The sequence below is a fragment of the Misgurnus anguillicaudatus genome, chromosome 10 (genome assembly GCF_027580225.2).
Source record: "Misgurnus anguillicaudatus chromosome 10, ASM2758022v2, whole genome shotgun sequence".
In the NCBI taxonomy this organism is placed as follows: Eukaryota; Metazoa; Chordata; class Actinopteri; order Cypriniformes; family Cobitidae; genus Misgurnus; species Misgurnus anguillicaudatus.
This window is the reverse complement of record NC_073346.2, coordinates 14,981,879-15,006,095: the sequence shown is the minus strand read 5'-3', so window position 1 is coordinate 15,006,095 and position 24,217 is coordinate 14,981,879. Positions and strand designations below refer to the sequence as shown.

Genomic DNA, 24,217 nt, shown 5'->3' with positions numbered 1-24,217 from the left:
ATATATATACTGTAAAAAATTAGCTGTAATTATGCAGCTGGTTGCCAGTAACTTACTGTAGAAGATAAATACTGAAAATGTTTCATGTTCATTTAACTTTAAACAAACTGTTGCCAGTAAATAACATCAATGTAAAATCTACAGTACAGTGAGTTGCTGGCAGCTAGTTGCCAGTAATACTCAATAATACTGTAATTTCTACAGACATTTTTTACAGTGTATATTTATATATATATATATTATATATATATGTATATGCAGTCCGCACGTAACTTCTGGTAAACTCCGCTAAGAATAAATCAAATAAATAACCACAAAGTTCTTTAAACGTAGTTTATTTATATAACAAGCAAAAAAACAACACATAGAAACCCAAACATTAGTTATTTTCGACGAGGCATTTGTTCAAGAGACGAAACCAGAAGTAAGGTTCGGATCCAGACGTGTATCACGTGCGTCCGATGAAACCGTCTATATATATATATATATGACCTCTATAACTATAATAACTAGCTTCTGGTAACAACGCCATATTGGAAACTAGTTATTACAGTTTATAAAGTTTAAAATTTTAATATTTTTCTTTAAAAAATCACATTGATTACCCGCAGAAAAATTATTTTTATTATTTATTATTATTTATTAAAGTGCACCTATTTCATTGCCAAAAAAACGATGTTATTTTGTGTATTTGTTATAATACAATGTGTTTGCGTTGTTTATGGTTCAAAAACACATTATTTTCCACATACCGTACATTTTTGTAGCTCCGAATTCATTCTCTTCCTGAATTGCACAGATTTGAAAAGCTCTGTGTCCCTGATTGGCCAGCAAATCTGTACGTTGTAATTGGTCTGAATAACTCTGACGTCAGCCGGAAATGTGACGCTCTTTACCATGTTTGAAAGATTCGCTCACAATGCAATGCTACCAGGAGTTAACTTACAGGCTGTGAGTCCGAAGCCTGAGGAATTATGATAATGTCGATCTTGTCTACATCACCAATCCCAGGAAGTAAACTGTTGCCTACAATTTGTGTGTTTGTTGTACTCCAAGAAACGAGATTAACGTTGAAGACAATAACTCGTGTCATCGTTTACTTTGAGGTTTATACCTCTTGCATATCATTAACATGCACTAATACACACTTACACACCAAAGGAAATGTAAAAAAGCAAATCTGACAATAGGTGCTCTTTAAGTAATTGGAGCCATGTGGATTACTTTTGTGAAGGTTGGATGCACTTTTTAGAAGTTGTTCGCTGATCCCTGTTTTCTACTAGCCTGGGTGCCAGCCGATCTTAGCCCCGCCCACAAGAATGTGAAAACGGGAAGATCGGTCTGGCGTTTCTCCGTTGAGGAGCTACTATGCTTGGACAAATGCTGGTCTAACCAATCAAATTGTCAGGGCGGGCTTTATACGATGATGGACAGATAATCAACAGTAACGTAATGAACCACGTCACCAAAGAGCGCGTGTGTTGAATGGCTGCTGCTGTAGAGTTCAGATGTTTGGATTCTGACATTGAGTCTGTTCTAAAAGATATCGACAGAGCATTGATTTTAAAAGAGGAACAGAGAAACGCGAGCAGGGCATTTGTTGATGTTTTTGCCGTCCTTCCTATTCGGCAAAAGTTGGTCGCAACTGAAATGGCTAACGTTATCACGGCGATGCAGCTCAGTGTGCACGACGAGATGGATATAATTAGCGGTCGTTGCCAGCTTCTTTTCGGAAGCCCGGAATCGTGGTTGCTGAATAAGTGAGGGACATGCTAGGCTCCAATATTTTCAAGCAAACGTAATGGGTATCGTCGTGGATGAAGTTCACCTAACGTACAAATGGTAAGAGATAGTCTTACTCTATGACTTAGTAAATACTTCATGTTGTGATATAAACGAAATGTTGTAAACATAATAGGTGTTGATGTACATTCGCTAACCCAGTATAATCACAATGTTAGTGTCATTGTTGCGAAATAACTAGCAGTTCAGGCTGTAAAAGACGTCACACACTCCGTTGCTCTGATTGGTCGTAGGTCTATCCAATTGAGTGCAGAGGCATTTTTCGGTTGAGACACGCCTCATAATTATAGCTCAATGGAGCGGTATCAGACTCAAATTCTGACTAGAATTGAGTATGACAACGTCAGGCTAGTTTTCTACCATTATAAAGCTAAGAAGAGCAAGGACATTTACTAAAATAACTCCAAATGTGTTCGTCTAAAAGATGATGGACATATATCTCGGATTGCTTAAGGGTGAGTATATCATGGAGTAATTTTGATATTTGGCTGGAGTATCCCTTTAACAGAAACATTTGAAGTCTTTTATAGTGAGCAATCAGCCCATAACAGAGACAGCTTAGTCTAAACATAACAAGGGAGCTAAAACTAAACTACTTTTTTTTATCATGAACACACATTTTTTTAATTTTAAAATGTGGTTTGTTCTTATAATTCAATTTGAACCACATATTGCAGTATGTTGCGTTTCCTAATAAAGCTACTGACCAACTGGCAAATTTCATTAGTTTTGCACTCGAAATACTGAAATCAAAAACACAACATTGTTTCGCACAGGATATAACAACTGTTGTCCACTGCTTTCTGTATGACACAACACATTATAAAGGCCTCTTAAAGGGATAGTTCACCCAAAAATAAAATTCTGTCATCATTTACTCACTCTCATGTTGTTGTACCTGTATGAATTTCTTTATTCTCAGTCCATTTACCATTAACCATATTCTGTTAAACACAAAAGAAGACATTTTGAAAAATAATGGTAAGCGCACACCGTTGATGGTACCTATTGACTTCCATAGTATTTGTTTATCCTACTATGGAAGGCAGTGGGTACCGTCAACTGTGTGCTTCCCATCACTTAATGAAATATATTCTTTTAGAGATATAAAGATACAGGTCATAGAGTTTCACCACAACATGAGAGTGAGAAAATGCTGACAAAATTTACATTTTTGGGTGAAATATTTCTTTAAAAAAAGGCCCTCTTTGTAGCGTCTTTTAAAGACCACAGTCGCTATTTCTCCAATTTGGGCAAGCCAACTTCTGGATTCTGATAGGAGAAATGCAAACAACAGTATGGACCTTGGACCAATATCAAAACCACCAGCCTCTGTCTACCAAGCGCTCTACTTATTAAAGATTACTGACAGCTAATAATAGTTATTAGCGCATTCAACCGCTGTGCAACAGATCTGCCGTGATATGAAGACGTCTTACCCGATCTGTCTGTTGGTGGAGGGGGCTTGAGTGATGACCGAGCTGGATTGAGGCGAGGGCAAGGCCTGTTGAATCACAATACTGCTATCATGATTGGCCATCCTCGAGTGTGGCTGCTGGTGCTGGTTATGGCCTGCCTGCCCATGAAGAGCGATATTCTGTTCAGAAAGAATGAGAGAGCAATTGGGTGATTCTCGTGAAATTAGACTTATGAGGTGTCATGAAACATTTTGATAAAAAAGTAAATAAAAAGAGTATCAAAATAAGAAGCATACAGTTACAAACATCTCTTCATGTACTATTTTGCACATGATTTCAAATGACATCATACAAGCCAATTTATTTTTTCTACATTTAAGGGGAAAATTTTCATTACCGCAACGTGCCTTTGACATGGAAATATTAATAATTAAAAAATCTAAAAAAAAAAGCTTCAGTGCATGTTATATTATAAACATTTACAGTAAAGAAACATGTGGTTTTTATGTATAAATGTAGAGACAATTATAAGGAATATAAATGTGTCCAAGACCAATTTTCTCATCCTCCTCAACAATTTTCAATCATTGTTTAAGCCCTCAAGGAACTAACCATTTAAAAAAAAAAAATTTGGACTGTGACACTCAAGACGGCTAGCAGTAGAAGTAGTTCTTATTGTTTTCTCTCCAGATAAAAGTTGAAATTTTGCTTGTCATAGTACCTAGACAACTTTTTAGTTCTCATTACCGAAACATGAGTTTGTAAATGCATATATTTAAAGGAACAGTATGTAGGATTGTGGCCAAAACTGATATTGCAATCACAAAAGCTGTGGCTAAAGCTGGTACTGCAATCACACAACTGGTGGCCAATACACAACATGACAACATAAACATCAGTTGAGGGCTGCAACTATACTTCTTAAATGCAATATCCTGGCCAGACCACTGTTGTGAGTGATATAGCTTTTTGAAATGTCTAGTGACATATCAGGGCCATTTTATGATTAATTGATATAAATTTCTTACATACTGTTCCTTTAATGTAATCTCATGTTGCGGTAATGATAATTTTTTATAATGATAATCTAAAAAATGTAAATGTAAAATCCTCTAAAAGTAATGGTTATAGTAAGTTCAGACCTTAATCGTTTATGTGCAAAAAAAAAAATGGCTTCAAGGGCTTTTTAACAAATCTGATGCTAGACACCTTCTAAGTCTGGATTTCGTGAGAATCACCAAGTTACATTTTGTGTCATATATGTGGGTTTGTTATATGTTGTGTTTTCGCTACAAATAAGTGAGAAATGAATGTGTAATATTTAGTGAGTGATTTTGGCTTGACATGATTCCCCATGCTAGACATTAGGTGTGAGACAGACATTTCTGTTTTTTATTATAACTTCACACCATTGTTTTATCACCACAATTCAGACACCTAACTGGCTATGTAAACACTGTAAGTCTGGATGTGTATCCAGGATATAAGTCTCATGTCCATCATATGCGTTACAATACTGTGCAAAGTCTTAAGGAACCACCAAAAACTAGTTATATATGTGTATATATATGTTTCAGGTCTCTTTTTTAAGCAAAAGCAAACAATAAATGTAGGAAATATATTCACAAAATTTAAACAACACAATGGCTTCTTTTGACAAAAGTCAGTATTTAGTGTGACCTCTTTTGGCACTAAATACATCTTGAACTCTTTTGAGGAGATTGAAGTCATGAAGTCATTAGATTAGAATTAGACATTAAGATTTCATTTCATTTTAGGAGAGCCTGCATGTCCCTGCTCTTGCTCAAGTGTAAGGGGAGATCACATTAAATACTTGACATTTTGGCTTATCATTTTATTCTGTTTTTTAATAATACTGCATACAGATTTTCTGGTTGTATTTTACTTTAAGAGACTAAAAACGAAATATGCCATTATACTGTACCATTGCAAAAACAACTAATCTAATGGTGGCATAGTGGCCTAAGATTTGCACAGTACTGTATTACTAATACCAAAATCAAACTACGGATCTATTGTATTCATTTATTTACTTTAACCAGCTAAACTGCTGGTTTGGTGAAAAGTGACACAACTGTTTTAATGAATCACTGTACTGTAACATACAGTAACTGATCTTTTGTCTATAAGGGTGAGCTGTGAAAAATATACCTAAATATATAAAGTCTACATAAAGTATTAACCATCAATTAACTTCAACCAGAACTATGACTGTAGATATAAAACTAGAACCACACTGCCTCTGAACTTGATCTTCACACGCCACTCAATGCGATGTGTGAAACAGGAGGTTTGTTGGTTAGATTTGCACTTTGTTTCAATTTTAAGTGTGATACCACTGAGAATTCAAGCTTATGCATTTCCTGTAAGATAGCGTCGAAATAAAAAAAAAGATCAAGACAAATGTCTTTGGAGAGCCACTGCTTAAGTTCATTTGTAGTCCAAATTTTTTTTGTTTGTTTTTGCAACTATTATGGTTAAGGAGACAAACTAGGTCTTCAGTGTGTCCAAAAGAAAAGAAACGCGCTGCTTTACTTCCTTACTATTCTCTTTAGTAAACTTTACAGCAAGTCAAAATCTGTACTCCAAAAAGTGCACCATACTCTTTAATCATGATCAGGTTCTTGACACATAAACAGGATTCCACATTTTAGTACACTTTAAAACAAGCACAGCCGAATTCCCTGAAAGGCCCTAGGCGATATCTTCCTCTCACCTGAGAAACGTTTTTTTTTGTTAGCATAGCAAAGTAAAAGCTGCTGCATGCTTACTTTGCATGGTGTACTAACCCTACAGTGTAAACTCGCCAGATTAGCAAACACCATTAGTTTATCTACAACTTGTCTGCCCTGCATACAGTTCTGTAGGGTGGTGGTCATTAACACAACCAGTCAAGGTAAAACTGATAAAACAGTCATTAGAGTCAAAAGTAATGTCACAGATGCTTCACCATTATCACAATGAAATATGACTGATGGTGACAGCATTTCCTACTATAACTCACCTTGCTTTGCTTTTACTAGAAAGTATATATATAGATATACAGACTATTCACACACTGATGACATTGTCAAGTTGCATTAAAGTGTCTGCCAAACGCATAAATGTAATTTATATATAAGTGTCAACCAGGGGTGTATGTTTGGGCCGTGTCTCCTTGTTTGTCCAAATAGGGAATTGGAAATATTTAAACTGGCAATATTTTGTAATAAAGTGCCCAAGGGATGACGTATTTTTGTAGGCCAACCCGGAATTTAGCGGGACACTGGTGTCCTCACCAAAAAGCCTGTTCATTTTTACCATAGACTTTTGGATTATTGCAAAAAAATATGCTCCGTTTTTAACAAAGGTTTATTGTCCAACAAGATAATCTTCACAGATGAACCTAACTTTTATGAATTTTGAAGTCTAAATGCGTTTCCTAGAAATGAACCGCTAACCTTAAGGTTGAATGTACACACACCACCGAATTTTTGAAAACCCGCGTACATTGAATTTAATAAAATGTAATTGAATTTAATTGAAATTTTGTCACAGTGCACACGCGTTTGACGTCTGTGTACATGTATGAGTCAAATTAACTATACTGGGCAAGGCTGGCTTTCGGCCATGCGCATACGTTCGCGTACATGTATAAAAACAGACTATACTTCAGGTTTTAAGCTACAAGTGAACTACACCAACGTCTCTTGACACCTACGTCATCACCACCAAGCTTTCAAAAGCACTTCAAACTTTATTAAAGGATTAGTCCATTTTCTTAAAAAAAAAATCCAGATAATTTACTCACCATCATGTCATCCAAAATGTTGATGTATTTCTTTGTTCAGTCAAGAAGAAATTATGTTTTTTGAGGAAAACATTCCAGGATTTTTCTAATTTTAATGGACTTTAATGGACCCCAACACGTAACAGTTTTAATGCAGTTTAAAATTGCAGTTTCAAAGGAATCCCAAATGAGGCTTAAGGGTTATCTATCGAAACGATTGTCATTTTTGACAAGAAAATTAAAAAAATATGCACTTTTAAACCACAACTTCTCGTCTATCTTTGGTGTGACGCTCCAGCGTGACCTCACATAATTGCGTAATGCCGTGAAAGGTCACGTGTTACATACTGTATATGAAACGCACATTTGCGGACCATTTTAAACAATGAACTGACACAAAGACATTAATTATTATAATTCGACATACAACAACGTCAGAACGGTCCTCTTCTCCACACTTGTAAACACTGGGGCATAGTTTTGCATACGACCTCCGTGACCTCTTAACGTGATGAAGTATTGCTTGAGATTGCGCTGGCGCATCACGTGACCAGAGATAGACGAGAGTTTGTGGTTTAAAAGTGCATATTTTTTATTTTTCTTGTCAAAAATGACAATCGTTTCGCTTGATAAGACCCTTATGCCTCGTTTGAGATCATTAAGAGTCCTTTGAAACTGCAGTTTTAAACTGCATTAAAACTGTTAAGTGTTGGGGTCCATTAAAGTTAATTAAAATTAGAAAAATCCTGGAATGTTTTCCTCAAAAAACATAATTTTTTCTCGACAGAACAAAAAAAGACATCAACATTTTGGATGACATGGTGGTAAGTAAATTATCTGGATTTTTTTAAAAAGAAAATGGACTAATCCTTTAAGCACATATTAAAAACATGATCCCTGATAAGGAAATACTCTGATGATAAATGTTTGTTGGGATTTGTGCTAATGTTGCATTGTTTTTGAGATCTTTACGTGTGATGGCGCTTAAAGCCGTGATAGACTTCCATGTTGTGACGTATTTCCAAGTAAAATGGAATATTACTTGTGTTTTTTACTGTGAATTAATCGAATATAGAAAAGTAGGCGATTCATTCAGAAATGTAACTAGCAGCAGGCTGTCAAGCTAAGGCAGAAGTACATTTTTAGATTTTGATAAAAGTTTATGAGGGCACATAAATACAAATAATGACCCACACGGATAAATTGTTTATATGAACACAGAAATATTCCATTAAAAATAAGAATTGTCAGTTTTGATTTCATGGGGACTTTAAATTCTGTAGTCCCTTGTAGCTTGTTAGCAACCACCTTTTTAAAGACAATGTAAAGCATTAAAAAATCACGAGTGGGGGTATTACTGATGTGTTTTATGTCATAGAATAGCTATAAGTAACCCAAAAACGTATTTAAGGCGTTAAACCAAAACCCCATTTAATAAACCCAATGACTTTAAACGATAGCACCGGAAAAGCTAAAATGCTAACTCCCTACCAGGTTTTGCCTACAAAAATACGTCATCCCTGCTGCACTCTCTTTGGTATCATGAGCGATGCCAACATTTGATACTTAACCTTAAGATGGAGAAACAGATCGAATCCAATGTGTGTGTGTGTGTGTCTGGGTGATATGTGATGCCCAGACAAACAATGCTATTTATGAACTATCAGTCTCTTCGAATCTCAGGTGCCAAATCTGATCTGGGTACTTCTTTACCTACCTACGTATCTTCCACCTGCCTGCTGTTTATTTGTTTGTTGGGTGGCATAACAATGACAATAGGAATATCGGTGCACAGCTGTGTGATCCGCCACCTCATAATCTCACCTGTTTGCTGTCCTCCTCCTCCTGAGCTTTGCAAAACTCCTGCTCGATGGAGCAGCCCAGCTCGCTGAAGAGACCCACCTCATCACAGTTCTTCAAAAAGCGTGTGGGGGTCGGTGTCTGGTCTGAAACAGACAAGAGTAAAACTTTAGGATATAAATAGATCAACCTAAGGATGTGGCTTTGATACCCACACAATCTATTATTATAAGTTACTTATAATAAAATGCGTAAACATAAACTGATGTTGTTAATGCCAAAATAGATTTTGTTGCTCTTCACATATGATACACTAAATATGTGTATCAATGCTGTGCCAGTGTTACATGTAAACAATCATGCAGACAATATAATTGAGTTAACACAGATCAAGGATGCATGATTACAAGTCCTTGATGTACGGTTCAGTCTACACTGTACTATTCATCATGAGTTTGATAAAGTACAAGATAATGAGATATTATGTGGTTTCAGTGTCGAAATTACAAAGTCAATAAAACGTGTGTGTATGTTTGATTTCTCAATGAAGTGTGTGTTTTTAAAGGAGTGTAGTATACTGCGGTTGTTCAAGGAATGCATGTGCACGCTCATTAGCGAGCAAGTTACTGAAAGATCGGCTGCACGTCAAAGAATGTGGAGCGATTGAGAAACCTAAAGCGGATCTCGGAAATTTGATCTGTCACTCTGACTGTAAATAATGAAAAGGACAGAATCACAGCCAGAGAGCAGAGAGACACGGCAGGTGGCTTAAAATGCATCCCGGTGTCACAGAGCGTACGGTCAGTGTCAGGAGATTTTATTTAGCTGTTTGGGTCGGGTTCAGTTTGCATGGGGATTTACCACTCGTGTTGAGAGATGCAGGGCTGGCGTTGAGCAGAAGGAGGTGGGCCGAAATGTTGTCCTGGGCCCTATGATAATGGGGACCCTCTAAGGCTATGTTTACATTAATGCGTTTATCCTTTAAAACGCGTTACTTTTGCTACGTTTACGCCTTTCATTTACACTACACCACCATTTTCGACCGTCATAAATGGATTCGTTCGTAAACGCTGAAGACCCTGTTTTAGTTTGAGAACTCCGGGGTTGCGCTGCAGTGTAAACGAACGTAGACTAAAACAAACAGCGGATGTTAATGTGACAGCACATCATTTTCAAAGTAAAAATTATTTTTCTATTTAGGTAAATGGAGGTTTTGCCAAAAATAGTAAACATCTACCAACCAGCTATATCAGATTGTTTCAACATGTATCCTTATAGATAATGTGTGTTTTATATTTATGTTTGAGTATTGTTGGGTTTGAATATTGTTGTAATGTTTTGTTTAAATCTAGTTAGCTTATTACGAAAGATAGACTGTAATTTTAATAGCATATAGGGCATTTAAAAGGCCAATATGAAGGGAGAATTGTAATGGGTCAAACATTATTTTCGAGTTAAATTTAAGTTTTGTTTGCTACTTCGTTTCATATAATTTGTCTCTTAATTTTAATCGATGTTTTGTTGATAAGTTTTGTAAATATACATTAATAAAAACAATAAAATCAACCTCATATTAATATTTAATGCTCGTTTAGCCGATTGCTTTTTTTGCTATTTCTGTGTTGCGAGCGGAGGACATGCACGGACCTCGCACACTTTTAAAATGTAACGTCATTGCACACTGAACAGCGACATGTAAGGAAAGATAAGTTATTTAGTGTTTACCTCTTATTATGTTTGATTGAAGTTTGCATTTGCTGAAATTTATTTTTGCTTCAAGTTCCCTACTGTTTAGTACTGTTCACTTGAATGCCTCCTTTTTAAATCATAAAGACCTCTCTGTTTGGTTTATAACATCATCAACATTAACCTATTAATCATATTAATATAAGACTTTCCCAAACACATTTTTATAGGTTCAAAAATAGTGTCAGTTGCCGGCAAAGGATCCAGGTATGAATTTTTGTCAATATCACACACCCCTAGGCTGCATAAATGCGCAAAGGTTATTTTACAGTTTTATGCACATGCCCAGTTACGTGATTGGTCATGTTTCATGCATTTATGGTGGTGTATAGTGTGAATGAAGATTCTTTTTAAAATGCCAGTATAAACGAGGATCGTTTGCATTTTAAAATGCTGTTTTAAAACGCAAATGCTCTAATGTAAACGGGCCTAAATGTGTCTTTTTAGTGCTGAGTTTAAAGCCCACCCTTGCACCGACCAAACTGCATTGTCCAGTTTTAAATATATTTTTTAAAACCTACATTTTGTAGGTGTGTGGCGCTGGGGTAATATCGCCTCCTGCAGCCATGTTACAACAGAAAAGTCCTTGATTATTACGCCAGAATGAGAGTATAGGCCATATCGGCCTAGAAAATCACAACTTTAAATTTTCTGTCGGTCTTAGTACACGATGCAACTACATAAGAGTCAAGTTTTAAATAGGAAAAATATCAAAACTCTTTGGTTATTTTTTTTGCGTAATGATTGGCTACAAGTGTTTTGGTACTCAGCCCGACTCCTTTTTCCAAAGTGTTTTTCAAAAATCCTGCACCCCGCCCTTTAGAAATTAAGTGAGCTTTTAAAACAGGAACAAATTTCTAAAAAATAAGAAAAACTTGATTCAAGAAATTCTCTTGAAAATGATCTTGCGCAATTTAACATTTTGCCTCGGGTACTGGGAACACAACCGCTCACTAACTGTCATCACGATTTGAGCATAATTTCATGTCTTTATATCCAAAAATCTAATTTAGATCAGATTTCCAACCACCTACAAATGTGGTTTGGAAAATTTGGATTTGGCTTTTTGAAGTGTTCATACTCCAACAATATAAAACTGGCTTCGGTAGTACTTCCCTAAATCCCTTAAATATGCACCGTGGACTTGTCCACTTTTCAGGATAGCTGTTGAGACTTATTTTCTTTCCTCCCTCCCCTGCGTCCCCTGAGACGTTCAGCGGTCTAATTGATATGGAACTCAGGGTACGGCTTGATGATGGGGATTAGGGGAATGAGATGGAGCACAGCACAAATATTATTTTTGCCACATGGCTCTGCATTTAAAACTCCACCTACACTTTTGCCAAGTCATGCGACCTGCTTAATGCATCTAATTAAAGGCAGACACTAAGTGTAAACTGACACACTCGTGTGAGGCCTGTCTCACCTGATAGCATGTTGTCATTTTTGATGGAAGGAAATTTGAGGGTCATCTCGTGCTTGTGTCGATGAATCATTAGATGATCTTCTGTAGGGAACCTCTGGAGAATATGGAAACAAATATGGTTGCAATTTATTCACACTAAACAAGAGTTTTAAAGAGAATTGAGTTGTTTCTTTGGTATTTCGTATTCGTAAAACCCTGGTTTGAATTAAGAAAATAATCAGTCCCCCTCCTTAAACAATCTCTGTACAATGAGGAATGTTATTTTGCAAACGTTACACTTACTACCTTGTACAAGACTAAGCCTTGGGCATAAACTGTATAAGTGGATTACAATAACACCCTTTTAATTGAAATAACATCCTAATTATCCTAACTACATTATCTTAATTGATGTTTAAATACACCACAGAGAGATATTGTATCTCTGAATGGGCCGCATGCATCAGCATGTTGAGACTGATTGTACCGGCCTAATCTAATAGTTCAGTGGTTTTAACTGTTGGGTCACACCCCATAAAATATAGAAGGTTTGTTTAGATAAGTTTGTTGACCTGAAAGTGCAAACAATACAATGAAAAAAAATTTAATTGTGCATGCAATATATAATTGTGTTTAATTATAATTAAATAAATAGAATGGAATAAGAAATCGCTCCCATATCTTATGTTGTTGATGTCAAAAAATCTCTGATTAAACTCTGCGTTATTGTGCCCCAAATTAATCTGTCACTAGGTAGAACCTAACCAATTATTATTGCCGACACAGACAAGTTGCTTCACATCATCTTCAAAACCCATGAACAAAACTATGCAATGTAAAAAAAGATTTCCACTACATTCACTGTGTTGAAAAAATCACACTTACGTCGCAGAAAAGTCAAACCAAACAAATGACTCACGAATCGACATGAACTTGTGAAAACTGAGTTCTGCTTTAAATCAGAGACTCGTGAACAACATGAGTAAATGCATGATTTTTATTAAATGGGCAGGATTAAAATAAGCTAGTGCATATCTGAGTCATTTCTGTGTTCAATTTGTGAATGAACTTTCAGACAGATTTGCAAAAAGGGATTCAAAAAATTATTTGTTTTTTAAAGTCAATGCCATCGTACAGTAGATTTATATTTGCAATTTATTATTTAATAAATCCCCACATTTTAAAATAAAAAATATGATTTAAATAAATCGTAATGTTCCGAAAGTATGTTAATGTGAAGAGTTACAAAACCCCCTAAGTGCCTCTGACATGTTTTTCTTGTAAATGAGCACTTGTTTATCAGGCTTTTATGTTTAGGTTTAGTACGGAGCCCCTAAGGGGACATGAAGAAAAAATTAAATAAAGTTTAGTTTCACATGCGCATGTGAAACTATCGCGTTTAGTTTCGCGTGCGCACATGAAACTTTAAACGTAAAGGCGAAAGTTTCATGTTCGCACCCAAAAGTTTCTTATGTGCATGGGATAGTTTCACGTGCGCACACGAAACTAAACTTTTGAAAAAAATTCTGCACATGAAGGATTCGCGTGAGCACATAAGTTTCACGTGAGCATTCAAAAGTTTCACGTGATCACGCGAAAGTTCACGTGAGCACGCGAAAGTTCACGTGAGCACGCGAAAGTTTCACGTGAGCACGCGAAAGTTTCACGTGAGCACGTGAAAGTTTCACGTGAGCATGCGAAACTAAACTTTCTATTTTTTTTTACTCCAATGTCACCTTAGGGCAGTGTTCTTCATTGCGCGGCTCGCGAGCCGCATGCTGCTCGGCAAGCTTTAATTTGTGGCTCGCATGGCAGTAAATAATACAGTGATATGATCATGCAGGCATGCGTTTTTTCTGTTCTCTGCTCCGGACGCTAACTTTGTTAGAAAACATACCTATTAGATCAAGATGCACGTCGAGAACTGTGTTCAATCGCATGCAGCGCTTGCACAGAGCGCTCGTCATATGACATCAAAGTACCGTGAGATCAGACTGCTTGTTATGCTTTCGAATTGCTCTCGCGGCACAGATGTCACTCGCCAATCGTTCTGTGCAGCGCCGCATGAAATTACGAGAAAGGTGGCCCCCTGGTGGTTTGGGGGGTACTGCATAAGCATATTATAAGAATGCTTAGCATTAAAATCCTTTTTTTTGTCATTAAGGGAAATCATATTGTCTCAGACTGGTAAATGATAAAGAACGATTTGCCCTTGTATTTATTGCATTGCAACAGATTGACGGATTGATAGGCAGACATGCTGTTTATGACTGCATGTAACTTTTGATACTTTGCGTTAAAGGCGGCTCTCCTATTGACCTTGACCTATCAGTGTGGCTCTCATGAAAAAAATAGTGAAGACCACTGCCTTAGGGGCTCGGTAATAATGTGACTTTAATGGCAATGAAAAGATTATTAGTCAGTAGTTGAAATGCCTTATTTTCATAAATGTCACTGTTATCTTTCACTTCAAAACCCTGTAAGTAGATGCAAAAATTTCCACTACAAAAAAGTCTCCAGTCACTCTTCACTGCCCGAATAAAGGAAAAAGGCTCAAAAATCTGGCTATTATCCTAATATATTTGGTAAACCTCCTTTAAACGGGTAAAAAAACTATTGCACCGTGATGTACATGTGACTAGAGGACTTTGCTGAAAAATATGTGCCGATAGCATTTGGTTAATATCAACATTTCATTTTTGACGAAGGTGGTGTGCAGCGGTGTTAGGCATGGGCTGGTTACCGGTTTCAAGGTATACCGAGGTTTTAAACAGTCAAGGTTTCAAAACCACTAATATGTTCTGTGATATCGTCTCCAAGGTATGGCCTGTGAGTTCATACAAAATTCATTAAATCATTAAATCATGTGATAAATTTGATGTTTACATTTAATATACATTATGAAAATATATATTTTTTGAAAGCATATTATAATTTAAAGGCTTTATTTGTACCTGGCATTTGAAAATAACACATTTTAGTGTTGCAATGACAATACCGCAACACCGTGAAACCGTGGTATTTTTGCTAAAGGTTATCATACCACCAGAATCTTATATCGGCCCATGCCTAAGCGGCGAGCAACATGTCTTGCATGTTTTCAAATATTGCTGAGCCTATATGGAGCAATGCTAATGTAATAGTAAAGAAATTAAATAAAATGTTTAATTTTCAGGTCTTTCTTGTATACTTTGTATGATAAACAACTCGTTTAAAAAATGAGTAAACCAAAGCAAAATCAAACCCGAACTGCTTTAATACTTGAGTCCCCAATAAAACATGCGTTAAGAGAGATTATATACCAGTTTACAAGGATACCTCTATGAAAAAAAATACAGATCTTATAAAACCCCAGTGGCTGAGATCTACCTCAACAAGATACCATTTCACTGTTGTGGTCTGTGCCACAGTTTCACATTGAGAAGGAGCTTTCTCGAGTTACCTGTCCATTCGTCTTTGGCATTGTCCAATCAGACTCACCTGAGAGCAGCCCGGGGCACTGCACACGAACGGCCTTTCCTGCTCTGAGTTCATTACTGTCGCTGGCTCCTCATACACCTGAACACAAAGAGGAGGAGAGAAATTCACATCAGGTTCACCTCCAGGACACAAAAGCAAAGAGACACGATCACATTGTGTCACCGATGTATCGTGTGCTCTGTGCTACCCAGTACGGAGTACGGATTTGGTGTCTTACGCCCTGGGAGATGCATTAAGAGATGTGAAGGTTAATGGAATAGTTCACCCCAAAATGAAAATCTTTTACCCACCAGATGTTATTCCAAACCAGTATGACCAGTATCCAAGCCGCTATTTTGTATATCAATAAAGTATCCAAAAAGTGGGGTTTTCAAGCTCAACAATAAAAAAGTTAGTTAGTTCCCAGTTTGATCCTGATTAGGACATGGGAAGGAATACTGATAATAAGTGTACATCTTGAATTTGGATGAGGGTGTACCTGTTAATAATCACTTTTCATTGCTAAGTGCAATTTCATTCGAACTTAAGAAGACTTGAGTGCCTAGAACTGACCATAAAATGTCACCCTGCTCCTCGGTAAACATGTGAACTGACCACAGTGTGAAATGAAAACTATACTTTCTGTGTTGTGCACGCAAGTCTAGGTCAAGGTATCAATGGCACTCTTTTGACACTCTTTTGACACCTAAACTGTCTTTTAATACCTCGGCGACCATGACTTTAGCGGTTGGCGTTAGTGAGTAATGCAGTGAGTAATGTCTGTGCTACTAGTGTCACAAAAAGGAACTGAAAATAATACTGTTTTTAAATCCAAACATTCGCCGTCTTCCACTGGTCAGACGAACAGATAGTCCAACCCCAAGCACTTTTTTGGTTTAAATTTTAAAAACGTTAAAGGCGGGGTGCATGAAACATTGGAAAACACACTTGTAGCCAATCAGCAGTGAGGGGCACGTCTACTAACCGACATCGTTGCCTGGGTTGCGTATGTGCGGTCTATCAAAAGAAGGTCCAGTGGCCGGATTCACAAAACATTCTTAAGAAGAAAAATCTTCTTAACTGCCATTTTTATCTTAAATTCAAGCTTAAGAACAAAGTTAAGAATATATTAGCAAACATTTAACTTCCTCCGTAATAGCCTACATTCATTGTGAAATTACAAACAGCTAAAAGTCGCTCTAAGCGGGATGCGAACCGGTAATCGCTCCGTCATGCGAGTAGAGCTCTCCGAAACCGCGGGCACGCTTCACCCTCCGCGTCCGTCTCTTGACGCGTGAGCGCGGGAGACGAAGTCAAGTAGGCACGGAGAGTGAAGCACGCACGCCCAGCGCTCGACCTGCATGACGGACCGATTGGGACATTAGGGAATGATTATGTACTCATACTAGCTGGCCTCTGTTACAACAGCGAATAACATCCTGTAGTCTTAATGCAACACTCGTTTGTATCACGTTTATGATCACAAGATAGTCAAAAGATTTATGGATAAGTGTATTGTTACCTCAGGGTATCATAATTCATTTCAAAGCTTGTCATTTTATTCTTAAAGGCGGAGTCCACGATGTTTGAAAAACGCTTTGGAAAAGGAGACGGGCCGACTACCAAAACACACTTATAGCCAATCATCAGTAAGGAGCGTGTCTATTAACCGACATCTTTGCTGGGTTGCGTATGTGTGGGGCGGGTCTATCAACAGAAGGTTCAGATTCGATTAGGGTAGGGGCGTGTTTGTTTAGGTGATTTCAAATATCAACATTGGCTTTCAAACATCGTGGACTCCGCCTTTAAGACACAAATTTAAGATATTCTTAAAAAATGTTCGAAAATTGCACTTAGGAACATTCTTACGAACTTCTTAAAATTGATCTTTAGAACTTTCTTATTTTTTGTCTTAAGAATGTTTTCGTGAATCAGGCCCCAGCTGATTATATTGGGGTAGGGACGTGTTTGTTTAGGTGAGTTATAAATGTCAACATTGGCTTTCAGATATCGTGCACCCTGCCTTTAAAGTTTTTCATCTAGAAGTCAAAATATTAAAGTTAAAAATTTTATAGCAGTTTACATTTATTGTAATAAATAAAATAATGCAAAAAGTTTATATTTTATACATAAATCATCAAAATTAGGTTTATGTTACACTTAGTGGTTTTACTAACAATGGCTACTAGTGTCAACGGTCTGCATACTCGTCACAAATTAATAAGTGCAATTTAATTCGAACTTAAGAAGAGAGACCTAAAACTGACCATAAAATGTCACCCTGCTCCTCGGTAACCATGCGAACTGACCACAGTGTGAGATGAAAACTATACTTTCTGTGTTGTGTTGTGTTGCAAGTCTAGGTCAAGGTATCAAGAACGGCCACTCTTTTGACACCTAAACTGTCTTTTAATACCTGATAATGAACACAGCAAACCGACTGTGTAACAAATTATGGGAAGGTCAATAAGGGGTAAAAAAAATTCATCACAACGACAAAACTCTCAACTATTTCTAAGGTCCATTTTGCCAAGTGGTACATTTTTCCAGCATCAATGCCAAATATGTCTTTCACTGCTCACCATGATCACTAAGCTCTTTTGTTCACTGCTATGATGAAGCTAAATGCCACAGATGACAGCTTGACAATGGAATGGTATGCCAGTCATTTAGTTTCTTAAAACGGGCACTGTGTTAGTGGAGCAAAGTTTGTGATCACTTAGCGTTGGATGCTGTGAAATATATCAGTCAGAAATGTGCTTCAGCGTCATATCCAACTAAAGATTTACAAAAAAAATATTTTCTAAATTTTCTGTTTAAGCTTTTGTACCCTGCAGAATGCATTTTAAAATCAAGTTCATCCCGAATAAGAGTGCTACATTTTTATTCAAAGTTTGAATAAATTAGGCATAACGTTTTATAAACAAACATGCATGGGACATGGGACGTGCAGAACTTCATAAGCAATGGGCAAACTGACTTTGCATAAATTTGCAAAATTTCTGCACTACTCTGCTGGCACACAACTGTCACCCGGTCATTAGATTGCAACAAATGCTTATTTAATCACAACAGTGAAAACATTGTATTGCTCAGCAGTATTTAACTTTTGTACACCGCGAGTGATCATAAACTTTACCAATGTTTCTAACACCTGTTTGGGTCATTTTATAGCACCCTTGGGCACGTTTTTTTGCAAAAGAGTAACAGTATTATGGTCTACGACGGCCTAATGAGACCCAGCTGTAATGGACCATGAAAGCGAAGTCAAGTCCCCTTCATATACAGCAGCAAAACATACTGTTGACACACTGCTTTGACAGCTAACAAACACGTTCCAAATGCATGGAAAATAAACATGTTTGGAAAAAAAAGAAAACTTCAAATGGTTCGCTTTGGACCCTTTGGGTACACATGAGCCCCGCTGTGTGAACGCTTTCATGCGCAATTTGCATGTGCATTTTTTTTCCTGTCCGATTGGTCTAGCCAACCGTTTCCTTCCATGCAGTCAAAACATGCAAATTTGTCGTTATGTTAACCAGACATCTTTTTCCTTACAGTCCGGCCCTGGGATACAGCCCCTCCAGACGGCCTCTGAGACACTGCCCGTGGGGATTTCAGGGTCTGGACAGGGTGTTTCTATAGAGAACTGACATCAAGAAGACGGCTGCTAAATGACAAGTCACAAATGTTCTCCTTTTCTGGTTTCTGTCTTTCTCTCTCTCTCCCGGTCGCTCATTTTGTCTGTTCGTTTCGAGATCGTCTTTATACACAATATACCCCCCCCCTCATTTGCTTTATTCTGATTAATATAATTTACAGACAGGAACATGATGCCATATCGATTTCCACCTTTCAAACTTTACAAAACTTCTCTCTGTCAATAATTAAAAGGTATATTGTCATTTTGTGTCCCTTCGTGCTCTGATATTATGACACCAGAGATATGCTGTCTTTTGACAGTGGCCTGGCCTTAATCCAACAGCAAAGACCACAGTGTAACACAATCAGACCCCTCCAGCTATATTCCCAATCTCACACTACATATACTCTCACCAGAACTCCAACATGCAACGCAGCGACTACAAAAACTGTCATCAGATCTGTTCATTTTAAAATACGATTTCAACACGCAAGTGCACCTTATTCATTTTTATGACAAAAACATTACCGTATCATTTCCGCCCCCGAGCAACCACGGCAAATCTTTTAGTCCTTTAAACTGTCTAATATCCCCGTGTGACACAGGGCCAGGTGTGTGATATTTGCTCACCGGTGGTCAAACACTGCTTTGCTTTTATTTCACGGGTGTTTTCACTTAGCACGAGGAAATTTCGTTACACTTCTCATTTAGACTGACCCGGTGTGGCAGCAGAGGAGGATTAGGGACCGGGGTACAGTTTCAAGGGGAACTGGTAAGGAACTTTCTTCTATAGTACAGATCTGAATTCAAACAGTATGGTGAACAGGCGGAGGGGAGGAGGAGGGTGCTGAAGGTTACAGCAAGCACAAACTTGTGCTGCAATTTAAATCCAACCTCCCCCCCGTACTCCGCAGGCCTTCGGCAGCATAGGTTCAAGGTAGGATCAGCACAGCACCCGGGGCAAGGAATAAAACATACAGACGATGCAAAAGATGGTGTAAACCGCTCATAATGAACAAACCAAAAGGCCTCACAAAAGCAACCTTCAATCACTGTCATTCATCAGAGTTTAAGCATAAACTTACAGAAAACTTCTAGTTGTTGACTTATATATCAGTTGTGCAAACATTTGTAATATGAATATCGCATTAAAATTTACTTTTTACAAAATAAAAACAATGTCATTTGTATGAGATATTAAATTTAGTAAAAACTACTTACTATGTTATCAAATTGTTCCTGTAGTTCAATTTGTAGAGCGGTGCATTAATAACGAAAAGGTCATGAGTTTCATCCCAGGTCCCAGGGTTAACACGTACTGATAAAATGTATAACTAACTTAAATCTGCCAAATGAGCAAATGTAAATGTAGGTTGTTTTAAGAGTATTTATGCATCGCCCCGCTGAGGGTTGTGACGTAACATGCCACCAGGAAGTGTGCCGCTGACAAAACATGTTTTTAATCTTTTACTTATTGAGAATATAATAAAATCATATTATTTTACATTTTAGCTTTTATTTTTGTAGTATAAAAACAAAACAAAAATTCTCCACCCACACACAACCAACAAATCCAAGTGATGAAAGAAACTGTTAACAGATACACCAACTTGTCAAAACAGCTAAACTTGCTATTTAACAATATTGTATACTCCACAGATTATAATATTACGTGTTTTTTGTTAGGTTCACATAAATGAAACTATACATTTGAGAATTCAGTTCATATTCATTCTAAGGTCATCATGCTTAACAAACATAGTCAGGTGGATTCAGTCAAAATGAAAAAGCATTTGCAAAAAAAAAAAAAACATTGCTCAATAAAGTTTGCTCCAAAAGAAACACACATTAACATTACCTACATAAAAATTAATACCATTTAGATGCTGTCTATAATTATTAATATACACTTAATAACTTGTATGGTGTATATGCATGCAAACTAATACATGTTGTATTAAAAAACACAACCCAGACTACTAAAAGCACGTGCTATATTTCACATTGGATTAAAATCTTTCACGTCTTTGGGCTTTTAGAGGCGAGTTTGCCTCGTCAGCACAAACCCTCAATACCTCTCCGCTTAATCAAACAGTATGACTGGTCTGCATTATGACGTCATTGCGTATTTGTTACAATTTAACAAACTAAAGATGCGCTTCAGTGCAAAGAGCCGCGTGCATATTGCAGGTCAACCGGTTTATTTGAAAAAGCTGTAGTGGGACCACCGCTGTGTCTTTACCGATGGCTCTTGTCCTGGCTCGGGACGGGACAATAGACAGAGCAGAGTGCATTTATTCAAAAACAGCAAAGTTTCGTCAGTATAGACGAAACATGTTATTAATGAATGAAGCAAAACATATGTTAAACGCTATCAACCGCGTCTCATAAACAACGCTCGACAGTGACAGCGCGTGCGGGACGCAGCATTGTCTTTATACGCATACACACATGCACTTGCACGCGCGAGCACGAAAAACTCCGCGGTCGTGTTTGACAGCTTCGCTGCTCAAACTAACAACAACCGAGTCCGGATTAAGTTTCACTAGATTTATCTGACTATATGCAGTGTTTACGATTCCAGTCAAGAAGTTTGTCGTTTGTTGCGCACCATTAACGCGCAATTTGGGAATTGAATAAAACAGCGCGAAACCTGTTACATGTAAACACTCCATGAAGAGAAAAAAGTAAACTCGCGCTCGGCGCGTGCTTTCTCAGTGACGAGAAAACGACTTAAACAGTCCAATGTAAACTCATTCTATAAAAGTATTTAAAATGGGTTGATGTGAGTCTCAAATAAACTTGTCACTACTTCATATGGCACATTTAAATGGCACCGACACAGTGAACAACAAGCAAGTGCATGTTTATGCAAACCAACTGAGGTATCGGCATCAAAAACAAGTGAAACAACTCACCGCAGAAGTCTGGAGAAGATGCAGCACACTTTCTGAAGGAACCACGTTGAACTGAGGAAAGATTACAATACGATCTATTTAGAGAAGCATTACATCACCCCTTTGGTGACGTCACGTGGGATTCCTGAACTTCTAAATCATTGCGGTCCCTCGTGGAGGCGGAGCGAACGGGGCGAGGGCGGGGTCAGTGCCAGTGGGTGTGGCAGCAACACTAACATCTGCCTGCCTTCAAGTTGTCATTGTTGTTCTCCGCACTGTTGTGAAGTGTATGTGATCATGAGATAGAAATGCCAGGGTAATTCCATTACACAACATTTTTTCCATGTGATTACATTTGGAAAGGTGTGTTTTTCTGTCAATCATTAAATTGGCAATTAGACAAATAAGGTAGGTTATTAAAGCTAAACCAAATATATTTATGCTAATTATGATTTCTTTAATTAACACACCCATAATATATACCTATGAAAAATATTTAGAAAAGTTAATATTTTTCTATACCTGATTGTTGAATACTGTATAATGTTTGTTAATAAATTATTCATCAATTGCATTACTAAGTGCTTCCAATTGATATGATTTACATCAAACTGTTTATTAACAGGGGAGAGAGAGGGTGTACACTAGGCTTTGAAACATCCCGGTTTAATTCAGTTATCCAGGTCTGTTAATTGTGCACAGCATGCCAGTGCCTCTGTGTGTACTAAATAATGAAAGTGTCAGAGGTAAATAAATTATTGGCTGGATTATGTCTGCCTGCAAGTGTTGAATTTAGAAGATGCTGTTACAGAATCAAAGCTCAGACTCCTTTGTCCACGATAATTGCTAGGCAGATGTAATGTGATGCAAGTGATATCGAAGGACAAGCCAACCAATACCTGTGGTTTCTTCTGTACATATCAATAAAATACTTTTGAATACAGATGTTGGGGGTGAGGGCTGTATTTATTTGCTGGGATTACAAATCTTTGTTAACACTATTAAAGGGGACATATCATGAAAATCTTTTTTTCCCCATGTTTAAGTGCTATAATTGGGTCCCCAGTGCTTCTATCAACTTAGAAAATGTCAAAAATGTCAAGCCAGTAACTTAATTTTGGTAAACCATTCTCTGCAAGCATGTAAAAAATGTAATTGAAATTTGGCTCCCCCTGTGATGTCAGAAGGGGATAATACCACCCCTTAATCTGCACTTAATCTCCAACCACGGCACTGCCATTTAGTGCAGAAATCAGCTAATTTGCATTTTAAAGGATACACCCAAAAACAGCCAATTTTTTGCTCACACCTACAAAGTGGAAATTTTAACTTGCTATAATAAATTATCTATATAGTATTTTGGGCTAGAACTTCACATATGTACTCTGAGGACACCAAAGATTTAGTTTACATCTTAAAAAAGTCTTCTGAAATTCCTCTTTAAAGAATAAAGAATGTGTATAGTCATGTATAATGTCAACTAACAATGCATCATGTATTATATAATATAAAATGTTTTGCATATTATTCAATAATATGTAATTTTGCATGTGAAACCTCTGTTTTAAAGATAGATTTACTGTTTCCTACATATAACCATCATCATAGGTAATGTAAATACTGTTCTGTAAAAATATATATTTAATATTGACTAAGGTCATGTCAAAGATTGAAATCAATAAGTGAAATCAAACTTTGACGCTCAAAATCTCATAATTGGTTCATGAGACTTTAGCCTGGACAAAGAAAATATGAAAAAAAAAAAAATGAAATGACCATAGACAGCAACAAGTTCATTACAACAATGCTGAAAATACAGCAATGGAGCTTTTAAACTAACTATTAATCTTATATACTGTCATTTCATAAGTGTCGTTTTTCTGGCAAGAGACACTATCGTGGAAAATGGCCATGAGGTTCATCATTGCTGTTAAACTGACCTGTCAGCCGTAATAGTGTATGAGAATAAAAAAGTCGCATGCAGCTACAAAGTATAGATAGAGTCACAACCTCTAAAGCCTCAGTGAATGTTCTGGTGGCGGCAGTGTGATTTCTGAGGCTGAAGGTGCACTGGAGGAGTCTAGGATAGTTTGGCGATTAATGGCTGTCTGCTCCTCAGAAAGCGGCTGTTTACAATGAGCCACCCGTGCTAAGAGCTCTGTCACGGGGACAATAACGCCAGCCTCAACTGCCGTCATAACTCAGCCACTTGGCTTGCCTGTGTCTTTTAACCTGAGCTTTAATCAAAGCTTTATG

The 24,217-nt window shown here is 37.3% G+C and overlaps 1 protein-coding gene across 2 annotated transcripts in view; it reads right to left on the bottom strand.

Annotated features, from left to right (window-relative positions):
- The window catches only part of creb5b (cAMP responsive element binding protein 5b), an 80,352-nt gene extending 58,143 nt beyond the window's left edge, over nt 1-22,209 (bottom strand). For both annotated transcript variants that reach the window (XM_055211771.2, XM_055211772.2), the window contains exons 1-5: nt 21,983-22,209; nt 15,443-15,520; nt 11,984-12,077; nt 8,836-8,957; nt 3,243-3,400 (exon numbers count right to left, since the gene is read on the bottom strand). In XM_055211771.2, coding sequence (XP_055067746.1) covers nt 3,243-3,400; nt 8,836-8,957; nt 11,984-12,077; nt 15,443-15,496 — 428 coding nt within the window. In that variant the 5' untranslated portion in view covers nt 15,497-15,520; nt 21,983-22,209. The remainder of the gene's footprint in view (nt 1-3,242; nt 3,401-8,835; nt 8,958-11,983; nt 12,078-15,442; nt 15,521-21,982) is intronic.
- Nucleotides 22,210-24,217: the final 2,008 nt, after the last annotated feature.